The sequence below is a fragment of the Polyodon spathula genome, chromosome 11 (assembly GCF_017654505.1).
Source record: "Polyodon spathula isolate WHYD16114869_AA chromosome 11, ASM1765450v1, whole genome shotgun sequence".
NCBI lineage: Eukaryota > Metazoa > Chordata > Actinopteri > Acipenseriformes > Polyodontidae > Polyodon > Polyodon spathula.
Window position 1 is genome coordinate 19922791 of NC_054544.1, and position 13812 is coordinate 19936602.

The 13812-nt window shown below is 40.5% G+C and overlaps 1 protein-coding gene across 8 annotated transcripts in view; it reads left to right on the top strand.

Moving 5' to 3' along the window:
* LOC121322976 (obscurin-like protein 1) overlaps positions 1–13812 on the top strand; it is a 48112-nt gene that overhangs the window by 29752 nt on the left and 4548 nt on the right. For all 8 annotated transcript variants that reach the window (XM_041263644.1, XM_041263645.1, XM_041263647.1 and 5 more), the window contains 11 exons: positions 9–281; positions 733–1008; positions 2150–2416; positions 3016–3285; positions 4031–4297; positions 8498–8764; positions 8961–9073; positions 9533–9686; positions 10618–10779; positions 12296–12400; positions 13188–13454. In XM_041263644.1, the coding sequence (XP_041119578.1) occupies positions 9–281; positions 733–1008; positions 2150–2416; positions 3016–3285; positions 4031–4297; positions 8498–8764; positions 8961–9073; positions 9533–9686; positions 10618–10779; positions 12296–12400; positions 13188–13454 (2421 nt within the window). The remainder of the gene's footprint in view (positions 1–8; positions 282–732; positions 1009–2149; positions 2417–3015; positions 3286–4030; positions 4298–8497; positions 8765–8960; positions 9074–9532; positions 9687–10617; positions 10780–12295; positions 12401–13187; positions 13455–13812) is intronic.

Consider the following 13812-nt stretch of genomic DNA (forward strand, 5'->3'; position numbering starts at 1 on the left):
ACATTTAGAGATGCCTGTTCAAATTCTGAACAAAGATGATGCGAAGGAGTCAATTGAAGTTGTGGAAAACGAAAGTGTGACGCTGTGTGCACGGGTCTCCAAGGAAGATGCTGTGGTGCAGTGGTTAAAGAACTGGAGGGACATGAGCGGGGAACGCTACTGCACAAGCAGTGATGGGAAGTCCCGCCTTTTCAGCATTCACAAAGTGCAGCTGTCAGACAGTGGAGTGTACACATGCGATGCCTTCAGTGATGAAATTCACTTCACGCTGCAGGTCAAAGGTAGGAGGAGAGCCCACAAATGGGGGTGCAGTAAAACAACACAAAAGAAATACTGGCAGCAGTGGGACCCTATCTACTGCACGGTACAGGCATATTTATGCTCAGCGCAAGTTCATAACCTTAAAAGGTGTAAAAGCTTGTGTTATGAAATACTTCCATAAGTCTTAACAGTTGTGTAATTTCACATGTTATAGCAAACAAAAAACAAAAAAAAATCTGGTACCATACTAGGGTAAAGAAAGCAGTTTTCATTACACTTCCTGGGTCATTTCACCTGGACAGCGAAATTTGAATCACCCTTTCAATACTTCTTATCTGCCAATAACCAGTCATCTACTTTCCCTAATGACTGATAGACACTACTGAGATGAAACAATTGGTATCTCCAGCATGAAGTTTTAGCAGAGGCTAGATTTGAACTATTTGTTATTTTGTCTTATTTTTCCTTAAGCGGCTCCCATCACGTTTGAACGCAAACAGGAAAAGCCAGAGGATGTGTTTGCCACAGAAACTGAAAACACGATCATGTCAGCAGTGTTGTCAAGTGATAAAAGTCAGGTGAAGTGGTTCCGTCACCAAAGCCAGATCTTTGACAGCGAGAAGTACGAGATGAGGGTGGAGGGTAGAGTTCACAGCCTCATTGTGAAGAACACGTCCAAGGAAGACTGCGGCATGTATACCTGCGTCTCTCAGGACGATCAAATGGCGTTTGTCGTCAGTGTGAAAGGTGGGTGCCGCCACATTACATGGTTTTCATTTTTCCATTTTATGTCACACTAATTATGCACCATTATAACCGATTTACTGATCAGGAGGACTGAAGATCAACAGACCTCCTGGAGACAAAGCCCAGCCTGGTTAGTTACCAGTACAGTGTATGTTTCTATGGAGAAAAATAAATCGCCCAACTAGTCAAGACAAAATGGACTCAAAATGGTTTATAAAGCTTTAACTCCCAAGTTGGTTTTTCAAAGACTCTTTTATATATATACAGTAAAGCCTGTCTAATACAGCCCCTCTACATACTGTGATTCTGAATAATCCAGCTTGATTTCTGGGTCCTGACCAAATCCCTATTGAATGGTGTGATTCTAAAAAGAAATGCTTGGAAAAGACTTTACTTTAAACAACATGGAGAAAACCTGAATGCCGGCAGAAAGCTCCTGATGCCTGCATGTTGGTACGAACAAGTGAACGACTTTGTATGGGAATGGTTTAAACAGGCTTGTGCCAGGTACAGATTATGCTGAGGCACTGTGTTTATTATACTGTATGTACTGTATTAAAGTTTTTTCTAAGTGGTCAAAAAGTCTCAAATGATGCTGGTTTTGACAAGTTTTACTGTAAATGAAAGTTTCATATTTGCAGTCCATTTATTCAGCGTCTGTCAGGCGCATCAGGTCCAATTTATTTTCACACGCGCTGTTTAAAAGTAATTTTATTCATAGTAAAACAGGTTTAAAAGGCACTGCATAACAACAGGACACTCAGTACTGCATCTCCAGCCCTGTCCCACTCCTTGTTTGCTGTATTTATCATATGTCTCTTCATAGTAGTGCATACTGATAAATCATCTCCTGATCACTCGTTTTATCACCAAACTTCGGACCGGAAAGGAAAAATTGTAATGTCGGACCTGGTGCGACATAGGACCGTAAAGGGTTAATGAAACTGTTAGTAGTCCAGAACAGTTTCAGGAATATCAAAGTGAATTTTATTAATAAATACAGACATTTTTTTAAATAACTCCTGTGTTAAAGCTTTGTGAACACAGCACAGTTTTTCTTACTTTTCCCTTACATGGATTCATGCAGCACTAGCTTGTTACATAAGAATGAATACATTTACCTTTTGCCTCTGTGATTTAGAGCTGAAGTTGAATTTTGTCCGAAGTTTGGAAGAGGTCTACGCTTACAAAGATGACACAATCATTCTACGTTGTGAACTCTGCAAACCGAAGGGAGATGTCCAGTGGCAGAAAGATGGCCAAAAGATCAGGCCCAGCAGATATCTTGTTATCAATGCCGACGGTCGCGAGCACTCACTGACCATTCACCATGCTACAGGCAACGACACTGGGGAGTACGTCTGTGAATCCAAAGATGACAAGACATGTGCCAGAGTTACTGTGGAGAGTAAGGAGATAATATGTATTAATTTTATTAAGAAAAAATTCTGTTTTTTCAACTTAATGTCATTAGACATTAAAGTAATACAGAATATGAGATTTATTCCAATAAATGAGTAATGAGTCCAAGTCTCAGAGGTGCATGTATTGTTTTGGCGATACTTTGTCATTTCCACTTACAATATGAGACCCCTCTGTTTGTTTGGTTTTTCTTGGCCTGAACTCAGTGGATAAGCTTGCTTTCTTTTTCAGTCCACCTGCCAGGTGGTCTCAAGTGCTCACATGTCTGTTTGAATCAGTGACTGGTTGCTAGAATGTGTGGGATTTTATGTTAAAAGGGGCATTTATAAAAGTCAAATCCCACTGGCTAGGTTTATGCAATGTTTCCTGCCATTGCTACACGTGTAATAAAGATATAATTAAATGGAAATAGCCTTTGCCAGGGTGTGTAATTACACAGTTGCTACAAAGTAACTGCAACAACAATTGTAATTAAAAATGGTAGCTTTTCGTACTCTGTAATCTGAAATGTTACTAAAAAATGTTCCTACTCAGCCTTCCAGCTCTGCAGGCAGTTCATTGTTCTTCCTCCCCCTTCTCTCTCAGTGCCTCGGGTGGTGGAGGTCATCTCAGAACTGCACAACATCACCGTGCTGGAAGGGGAAGACGCCACATTGAAGTGCGTTGTGTCACCAGAAGATGCCGAGCTGGTGTGGCACAGGAACGGCAATGTGGTTGTTCCAGATGACAAGTTTGTGGTGTCCAGAAACGGGCTGTGTCACACACTGACTATCCGAGACTGCCAGCTTACAGACAGCTCCAAGGTGACGGCTGAGGCTGAGGGGGTGGTGTCGGAGGCCAACCTTCAGGTTCAGGGTGAGTGAACACCAGAGCAGATCGATGCTTTGCATTTAATCAGATAAGCAACGTGGTCCTGTTTCTTGTTTCCTGTTGAGATTGGGAGACATAATAAACACAGTAAAACCTTAATTTTCCAGTATATTGTGCACTTGTTTACAATTTTGAAAATAATTTGTGCTATAACCAGGTTTGCGCAGTATACTCGGGTTGTAGTATTTTACTGTATATAGTATAAAATGTTTCTTGGGTAGTACACAAGAGATTATTAAGGATGTAAATCATACATCTTATACATAGGATGCATTAATATGCAGAAAATGATGGTGTAACAAGTGCATCAAATAAATCAGATATATTCTTATTTAATGCCTCAAAGTAATGCCTCATAATCAGGGTTTATTTTGATTAGATACTGATAAAACAGTGGCTTTACTGTGATTTCATCTTTTAAAAATCTCATTTAAAGATGTACTTACATTTTGCTTTCTTTCTGTTTTGCTTTTTAAAGCTAGACGTTCTATCTGTAAGTTCCATGGTGAACTTACCATGTCCTGCAATGGAGCTTTCTGATACATAAAAGTTTGGAGGTTGCTGGTGGGATTTAATGTTAATTTGAGTTTGACACCACTCATATACAGTGATTACCACCTTTAAAAATGTTTTCAGGTTCAGCTTCTAAATACACTTGTAAGATCAAACTTTGTGGTGGTACAATTCTGGCAGCCTTCACTACAACTGTTTTCCCCCCTCTCGGGTATAGAAGCACAGGTCCTGTTCACAAAGAAGATGGAAACCGTGATTGCAGAGGAGCATGGGGAGGCCATGCTGGAAGTGGAGGTCAGTGTGGAATCAGGGGAGGTCCAGTGGATGAGACAGGGTGTGGTCATCCAGCCCAGCCCCAAATTCACACTGAGTGCGAAAGGGAGGAAGCGCAGCCTCACTGTCCACAACCTCACCTTCTCAGACCGGGGCATCTTCCGCTGTGAGACACTACATGACCGGACACAGGGCAAGCTCAACGTGGAGCGTGAGTATGGCAGCTCTACTTCTACTTCCTGGGTTATCAAGGCCTCAGTTTGCTTCATCTTTTGTACAAATAAAACTGTGTTTCAACCAAATTTAGGCTTCAGTGGTCTTTTATGGGTTTTAGTATATAGTGCAACACTCGTATGCTTCTCTGTCTTGCTTGCCCAAAATCAGCCTCAAGAAGTCTTTTTAGAATCAGTTTTTTTTTTAATAGCAGGTACAGACTGTTCAGGGAAATTAAGATTTAAGCAGATACAACAACAGGGAGCCATGCAGAACAAACATACAGTAGGAGCCATATACAGCTACCCCTGGGCTGGTAAACATGTGACATGTCACAGTTGGGTTTGTTGTAGTATTTGTTTAATCAGTCATTGTTTGTTTTTCATGCTAGGGGAGGCTTTCTGACTAGAAGCTAGAGTTGCAAGGATGATGACATACAACTGTTGATTACACCGTGTAACAATTTTTTTTTGGTTCCTGGGTAGTAAGTGTTATTTCCTAATTGCTTATGCCTCAAAAGTATACAAAATGGTTATTATTCCCCACAAACTTTGCTTTTGTGACCAGGACAGTGATATTTTGAAATTTACCTATTTTCCAGAACATTCCAGATAGATTCAGTGCTGAGTAAACTTGGAGTAACTTCTAGAACTTTCTAGAACTTTCCAGTAATATAAATAGTAGTATAAATACAGGGGCCTTAAGCCCACCAGTTTAGTTCCAGCTGCCTAAGTGGATACATATCTGCATTTTTTTGAGATGGCATCAAGAGGCTGCAAGCATCCAGCAGACGCATTTTGCTATGTCTGCAGCCAATTTATCAAGACAAGAGCGAAAAAGTACTCAGTGGAAGCATCTGCTAAGATGTGTGAGGCCTACAAGGCATATTTCGGCATGCCTGTCGGGGATCAAGACAAACCCTGGGCACCTTATTTCACCTGCGAGCACTGCAGAAAAACTCTGGAAGGTAAGATGGACAATTGTTGTTCAGAATTTTATGTTATAAAATTTGTTAATTTTTAAAATTGTAAAAGTTTTTAATTTTAAAATGTTTTACAATTTTCAATGTTATTGAAAAAATATATCATATATGAAAAATGTTGCAAGAATCTCTTACACATTAGTCATGGGTGAAATAAATGTATTTTTGTAGGATGGTACAGAGGGGAAAAGAGAGCCATGAAGTTCGCTATCCCAAGAATTTGGCGGGAACCCACTGACCACTCAAGCAACTGCTACTTCTGCATGGTGGACCCTTCCAAACGTCGGACTGGCAAGAATGCACCTGCTATCACGTATCCGGACCTTCCTTCATCCATCACCACGGTGCCACACTGCCATGAGCTCCCCATACCCACTCCTCCGGAGAGAGAGCAGCCGTCTTTAAAAGAGAGCAGCAAGTCAGAGAGCGAGGAAGACGTTGTAGATCCAGATGACAATTTCAGAGGTGGAGCTGAGGAGAGAAACCCATACTACCCCAACCAAAAAGACCTCAACGACTTGATTAGAGATCTTGGTCTCACCAAGTCCAATGCCAAGCTTTTGATGTCTAGGCTCAAGCAATGGAACTTGTTGGATGAAAGTGTGCAAGTCGCAGATCAGAGGAAGCGTCACCAACCTTTTTCCAGCTTCTTCACCCGTCAAGATGGGCTCTGCTTCTGCCACAATGTGACCAGTCTGTTCGAAACAATCGGAATCGCCTGTAACCAGAATGAGTGGCGCCTCTTCATTGACAGCTCATCCAGGAGCCTCAAAGCCGTGCTGCTCCATATTGGTAACAAGTACCCGTCTCTTCCCCTGGCTCACTCGGTGCACCTCAAAGAGGATTACAACAGCATCAAGACCTTGCTGGACGCCTTGAAGTATGATGAGTACGGCTGGGAGGTCATAGGAGACTTCAAAATGGTGGCATTCCTGATGGGTCTCCAAGGCAGTTTTACCAAGTTTCCCTGCTATCTTTGCCTTTGGGACAGCAGAGACACCGAGGCGCACTACCACAGGCGGGACTGGCCACAGTGGACCGAGTTCTCTGTGGAGAGGAACAACGTCAAGTGGGAACCACTGGTGGACCCCCGGAATGTACTGATGCCACCACTGCACAACAAATTGGGCCTTATGAAACAATTTGTCAGAGCTCTAGAAAAGGAGTCGGCATCGTTCAAGTACCTGCAAGACTTCTTCCCTAAGCTGTCTGAGGCAAAGGTCAAAGCCGGTGTCTTCGTCGGACCACAGATAAAGAAGATCCTGGAGTGCAATGAATTCCCCAAGAAGCTCACTAGTAAGGAGAAAGCGGCTTGGAACAGCTTTGTGGCAGTGGTTCGGGGCTTCCTGGGCAATCACAAGGCCGATAACTATGTGGAGCTGGTTGAGACTTTGGTGAAGAACTACGGCACAATGGGCTGTAGGATGTCCCTCAAAGTCTATATCCTTGATGCTCATCTTGATAAATTCGGAGGAGCAAGGCGAGAGCTTCCACCAGGATATACTAGACTTTGAACTCCGCTACCAAGAACAGTATAATGAGAACATGATGGGAGACTACCTTTGGGGGCTGATTCGTGAAAGTGATTTACAATATAATCATAAATCTCGAAAAACTACTCACTTCTAAATCTTTTGTAGTCATTTTTGTATTACTTTAGTATAAATACATGTTAATTTGGATTCATATGTTGTTTTTTTCTGACTTTATGTGAATGAAGAGACACAAATTCGCCTGTTTTCTCATTGGAAATAGGTACATTTCAAAATATCACTGTCCTGGTCACAAAAGCAAAGTTTGTGGGGAATAATAGCCATTTTCTATACTTTTGAGGCATAAGCAATTAAGAAATAACACTTACTACCCAGGAACAAAAATTGTGTTACATAGTGTTATGCGTTGCAGTCTGGAGGATTGTTTTTTTCTGACATCTTTCTGTTCACCTGCATAAAGACCATAATTAATAATGAAGGGAAATACCTGCATATAAAGATCACGATTAAAAAGCTATGTGGTAAGATAAGGTTGCTGCAAGAGCTGGAGAACAAGCATTATCATTGAAAATAAACTCTTTAGTATCATATTTATTTTTTAAAAAAGTAGAACCATCTGATATAAAATGTGTTTTGTACCTAAAGGTTCTTTTGTGCTTAATCAGAAGACACACAGGTATTTTCTTTAAAGTAAAAAAATAAATAAAAAAATAAAAAGTCACTGTAATGGCAAGAAAACTCAAATCCAGACACAAGAGGAAATGTACTGTACATTTATTTACACTACACAATTACCACACAGTATCTGTTTCATGACTGTTTTAAAATACAGCTAACAATAGGATCTTCTCTATGAATACCCATTGGTATATTCACAATATGGTTTTGTTTGTCTTTTATATTAATTATACAATACAACAACACAATCTCATATCTCAATAAAGTTGCAAGCTAAAACTGTAGCTGTAATAGAATATTAACCATCTAAGAAATTAACTATTATGAAAATATAGTTGATATAAAAGTATCAATTTAATCCAATGATTTCACCCCAAGGATTAAGCCCTTCCCTTGATATCCTCTACTACTGCTGTTGTTAGAAATATGCCATTAGTTAGGTTTACACTACATTGGTCATGAACTTATGAATAACAGGTGGGGTTTCCTTAGCAACTGAGGCAAACCTCTCTGATGTGTCAGTGGAATGGATGGCAAAAGAAAGTCTGACCTTTGCCTTTTATTGGCATGTCGGGGGAGGAATCCACATCACTTTTCATTGCATCTAAATGTGTCCCTAAAATCCTAGGTGGTGTGTGGAAAGGATAGCGTTAGTGGCATAGCTAGGAATAATTTCATTATTCAACAACATGGGAGAGAAAAATGTCAGCCACCTGTGACATTGTAAACCTCCGTCCCAACCAACGTAAGCTCTGACCCGTGCCGTGAGCTGTTTGCTTCGGTGCCGTCCTAACCACACTTCCACAAAAAAACAAACCAAAAAAAAAACAGTCAAACACATATCTAGTTTAGAGTCCAGTCATTTTTACACCAGATTCAGCCTTTAGCTTCTTAGTTTGGACAATGTGTGTGCACGCAGTGTTCAAACAGTCATTAAAGTCGAACATTAATACAGAAATTATGACCTCAACAAATACTAGCATTCATGAGGAGATACGTTTGACATGCTAATATTATAATCTCAATCCCTATTATTACTCCACAGCCAGGAAAATCTCAATTAAGAAAGGCCTGACTGATACGGAAACGTTAGAGCGGGACACGACCTCATTTGAGGTGGAAGTCTCGCACGTGGATGTGCAGGGGGTGTGGCAGAAGGACGGGATCCGCATCAAACCCAACAATAACTGGAGAGTCAGCACACACGAGAGGATGCATGCACTCACCATGTCCAATCTCACACTGGAGGACAGCGGCACCATCACCTTCAGTGCAGAGAGCGTGAGAACATCAGCGAGACTCACTGTGAAAGGTACTGCAGGGATTCTCCTTCAACAGTGTTCACCCACATACATTTTGTTACCTGTTACTCTTTAGAGACTATCAATTTATACAACTTGAAGGACTAGCTGAAGGAATGATCTGTTAAGTACTTTTGAATCTGGCTGAAGTTTTCAAAAAGAGACCTGAGGGAATGGTCTGAAATCTACAGTTCTTCTGTGTTTCAGAACCCCCAGTGATGTTCCTGAGAGCCCTTGAGGATCTCCGGATAGCTGAAAGTTCTGGAGCATCGTTTGAGTGTGAGCTGTCTAGGCAGAATGCAGATGTTAAGTGGTTAAAGGTAGTAATACAATTTTTAAAAAGCACTGGTATTTAAAGGTATACCTTATCACCAAAATGTTCCTTATATTACATGTTTAATATCCTGTTATGTGCATGCTCTAACATTCTCTGTTGTCGTTTCCGCTTACACCATTATTCACTAATCTTACAATTCCAGCAAAAAAAAAAAAAAAAAGTTTTTCAACCGAGTGCTGCTGAAATGACTAAAAACTGATCTTCTGAAGTGATGTAATTTAAAAAATGATAATCAGACTGTACAGTAATAATAGTTTCATGCTCCTAGTGCTCCTCTCTAAAACTCACTTTAGGAATTAAGTGTTGAGGTGTCTTTTCAGAAGCAATGCCATGGTTGATAGCATTAGTTAATATGCCTAGTAAATAATGATATAAGGACAAACTGCAATAGTGGGGGTTTTGTACATTTTTGGAACTTTTAAATTCTTTAATCTGCCTATAGAACGGAGAGGAGCTGAAACCAGGGAAGAACTATCGCATCTACTCAATGGGGAGGAAGCGGTTTCTTCAGATAACGAAGTGCGGGAGCGCAGATTCAGGGACTTACACCTGCGACGCTGTGGACAACAAAGTGACCGCTGTCTTGGAAGTCTACGGTATGATAACACCAAATAATGTATAAGAAAGAATGTATAAGAATAAATATATGTACATATATAATATACTGTTCAATATATAATAAACATTTTAGTATATATCACCTTCAGGCCCTGGGGCAACTATAGTCTAGCACGTGTTTTTTCACTCATGTTTTTTTTTTTTTAGTGTACGGAAAAAGTTCAAAGCATTCAATAGGACAGGTACAAGAATGATTTGCACATACCATTGCTGATGTAAGAGTGCCACCTGCTGTTCTGGACATCTTTTCAACAGCATTTTTTTTTTTCTTACATTAGTCAAGTGCAGTAGTTAAAGCCTTTATGGTAGACTTACATATGTAGTCCCCAAGTACAGCTGTCTAAATTGTAACCTATTCAAGGTCATCCCAAATTTTTACCTGCTTTCCTAAGCATAACATAACACAGCAACTCAACAAACAGGCCTCTATAACAACATCCTAAAGGCTATATTTATATATTTACTTCAAAGATTATCAAATACTTGTGTCAGCCACTAATGAGACTCAAAGACAATGAGCATATTAGTCTTAATAACAATATGTAAATTACTTTCTGTGTGGGAAATAGCTCTATATACAAATGTTTTGTAAGAAATCCATGACCACTTTAAAACATGAAAAACTGTATTTAGCTTCTTGTAGTTTTAACTTAAAATTGGGAGGTGAATTTAGGCACTAAAAAAGATTGTGTACAATCTATATTAACAAGGCATTATAGAGCATGTATTAAAATTGACAAATCTTTTAGAAAAATGTACATGTTTCTTGGGGGGGGGGGGGGGGGGGGGGGGGGGGGGGGGGGGCACATTTAATCAATTTACTGTGGGGTTAAAAACTTTATTGTAGTGTCTTTGTACCCCATAACCCTCATTAAATTGTTTCCTTGTGATCGGAACCCACACTAACAGAGCGGGAGGTGAAGATAGTGCAAGGACTGCAGGATGCTGCTATCCAGGAGGACGAGAACGCTGTGTTTATGTGCGAGGTGTCAGTGGAGAATGTGAAGGGAGAGTGGCTCAGAAACGGGGAGAAAATCAAGCCCACCAGCACCATCAGAATTCGTCAGGAAGGTGAGTTTCTATATTTATATAGTTATATTTTGTCTTTGTAAAAATATTTAATCGAAGCAGGTCTCCAGGAATAAAAGGTCAGGACCACATTTCTGTTTTCAGTATAATCTGAAAATAACTTGTATTTTGTTTAAATTCCTGAATACTAAACCTGTGTCTCCTCCAGCTGACCACAGCAAACACACACCAAAAATCGATAAGGTCCTGTCTCACTCCACCCTTGCTAACCAAGGGGTACCCCCTTTATCCTTTCCCCCTTGCCATGGACCATAACCTAGCCCTACTTCCCAAAATAATGAATGATAAAATATGGGGTGCTTGCGACAGGGTGCCCGCCCTCTATATTTTGTGTTAGTATTTGGGTGTTGCATTATTACTTGTACTATGATTTATTGTTATTAATTGTATTTTGTTTGTCTGTCGTTTGAAAAGTGGCTATTTATTAGTTAAAATGTAATTGTATTAGTGTTTGGCCAGAATGGTATTAATTCCCATCCAGTGATGATTGTTCAGGTGCAGGTCATTAGGAGTTTATGGATTGTCAATTGTGCAATTAACTTCTAACCACCTGCTATATAAGCCCAGCTCCAGGCTCATTAGGGTGGGTTGGAGTTAGAAGAGACAGAGACAGAGACAGAGACAGAGACAGAGACAGAGACAGAGACAGAGACAGAGACAGAGACAGAGACTTGTGAGAAAATGTCTGCTACCTTTGTTTTGTTGGGGTGTTCGTTCTGTTTATTTTCTGTATTGTAGCTTTGTTTTGCTGGGGTGTTCGTTCTGTTTATTTTCTGTATTGTAGCTTTGTTTTGTTGAGGTGTTCGTTCTGTTTATTTTCTGTATTGTAGCTTTGTTTTATTTCACCCTCATGCCAGTTTTATTTTGTAGTTGGAAGTGTTTCATTTTGTTTTATTTTGTTTAATACAACACTGCTCAGCCAGGAGTTTGCACCCTGCATACCTGTGTCTTGTTCCTGGTTTCTACCATCCCCATTCTAAAACCATCTTGTCAAACACTAATACAACTACATTTTAACTAATAAATAGCCAGTGTTCAAACAGCAGGAATACAAAATACAATACTAACAATAAATCATAATACAAATAACACAATGCCAAAATACTAACTAAAATATGTGTTGTATAATAGAAGTTGGTATGGCTTCCACTTCTTTAATTCAGCAGTTAAGAGTTCAGATTGATACAGTGCAACATCAATGCAACACACATTATCAGCAATCTGTGAAGTGGGGGATTCAATTACAGACACACATGATTTTTTATGATGTGCAATATAGAGTAGCTTAAGGTATAAAATGTATAATATGAGCTGAAACCAATGTGACTCAGGAAATATGAAGTGGAGATTTAATATGTGCAAGTATTCTGGCTTCTGCATTTTGTTCTAACTGCAACTCAACAAAATGGCCAATTAAAAGTTTAAATGGGAATCAAGTCAATGGTGCTTACAGTACATGAGCACTCATTTAATTATCTTTCTTCTCTCTCTCATCCAGGGAATAAGCACTTCCTCCTGATTTGCAATGTGAAGACAGAGGATTCTGGGAAGATTACATTTGTTGCTAAACAAGCAGAATCCACAGCAAACCTAGAAGTGGAAGGTAAATGTTTTTTTTCAGTCATTGTAAAGCTCATGTAATGGCAGTGTTGTGTGATGCACTGCTGTTAGATTCTGACACCTCAGAAGGCTTATCTCTTTTGCATAGTGTTTAAGCAGCAGTGGTTGCAGTGTGGATGGCTGCCTGTCTGTGCCCAGCCCTGCCCACTTACTTTCTGTGACTCCAATCTCATAGATTAGCTGCTGCCTATCAGAAGTTACAGGGTTCAGAGTGTAATTAGCAGTGTTGTGTGATGCACTGCCCTTCCTGACTGACCACTCAGTGAACCGAGGTTAAAAGCAATACAGACACAATAGCAGATGAACCTGGCTCTTTCTGGTTTGCACCCAACCAAAGCTCATTACTTGCAGTATTAGGTTTGGCAAATGTAATACTTGAGGATTTTAGCACAGGGTATATGGTCTCAACATGGGTCAATTACATGACAAGTCCTTCATGCTAGGTTCCAATACACCCTTTAGTCTGAGCAGTAAAGTCTGCTGTAATGTTGTGAGAAGAGTCCAAGCTGATTTTGCCAAGTTAACACAAGAGAGCCCCACTGCCAATGCAAAGCTCCCTGTAGAATGTCCAGTGACGATCTGCCACTATTTTTTTTTGTGGCGTGAACCTGTGCTCACCCTTCATACAACACAATTATGACTTTATATATGTACACTTAAGCTAACTGAGCATAGAACACAGTCCTGGTTTATGTTCCCACCCACCTGGTTCAGTTTGGATGTACTTACCTTACTCTGATAAGACAGCACAGCTTCCTCTGTCTTTCCAGAGCTCCCAGTGCAGATTGTGAAGCCCCTGCGTGATAAGACCGCCCTGGAAAAGCACCGTGTGATCCTGGAGTGCACCGTGTCGAACCCGCGCTGCAGTGTGCGCTGGTACCAAGGAAAGACCCTCATCCTGCCCTCAGACCATTACGAGATCTGCAGCGAGGGCTGCTACCGCAAATTGGTCATCCGGCAGGTCACTGCCATGGATGAGGGAACTTACAGTGTCCAGGTTGGGGAGCATGAGTCCTCTGCGCGCCTGTTAGTGGAAGGTGAGTCAACACATAGGGTATTACACAGGGTGGTCTAAATATCATAAAGTAGTAGGGTAGAAGTGAATAGTGAGCTACTCGAATAGCAAAAGCAGAGTGGACCAGCACCAGAGTGGAGTATGAGTGAATGTCAGCGGGATGGCAGGATTTTGTCTCGGCAATAGAGAGGTTTGCAACCTTGACAAATAAATTCATTCAAGAGATTCAACATCAGTGCAAAAATGACAGAGGGGTGAATTTAACCACTTACAAGCATCTTACATTTTCTTGCTATACATACTGAAAAACAATCATTATATTACAAAATAAGAACTGCAGAATAGTGCAAATACTTTGCAGAAAGTAGATTTTGTTACAG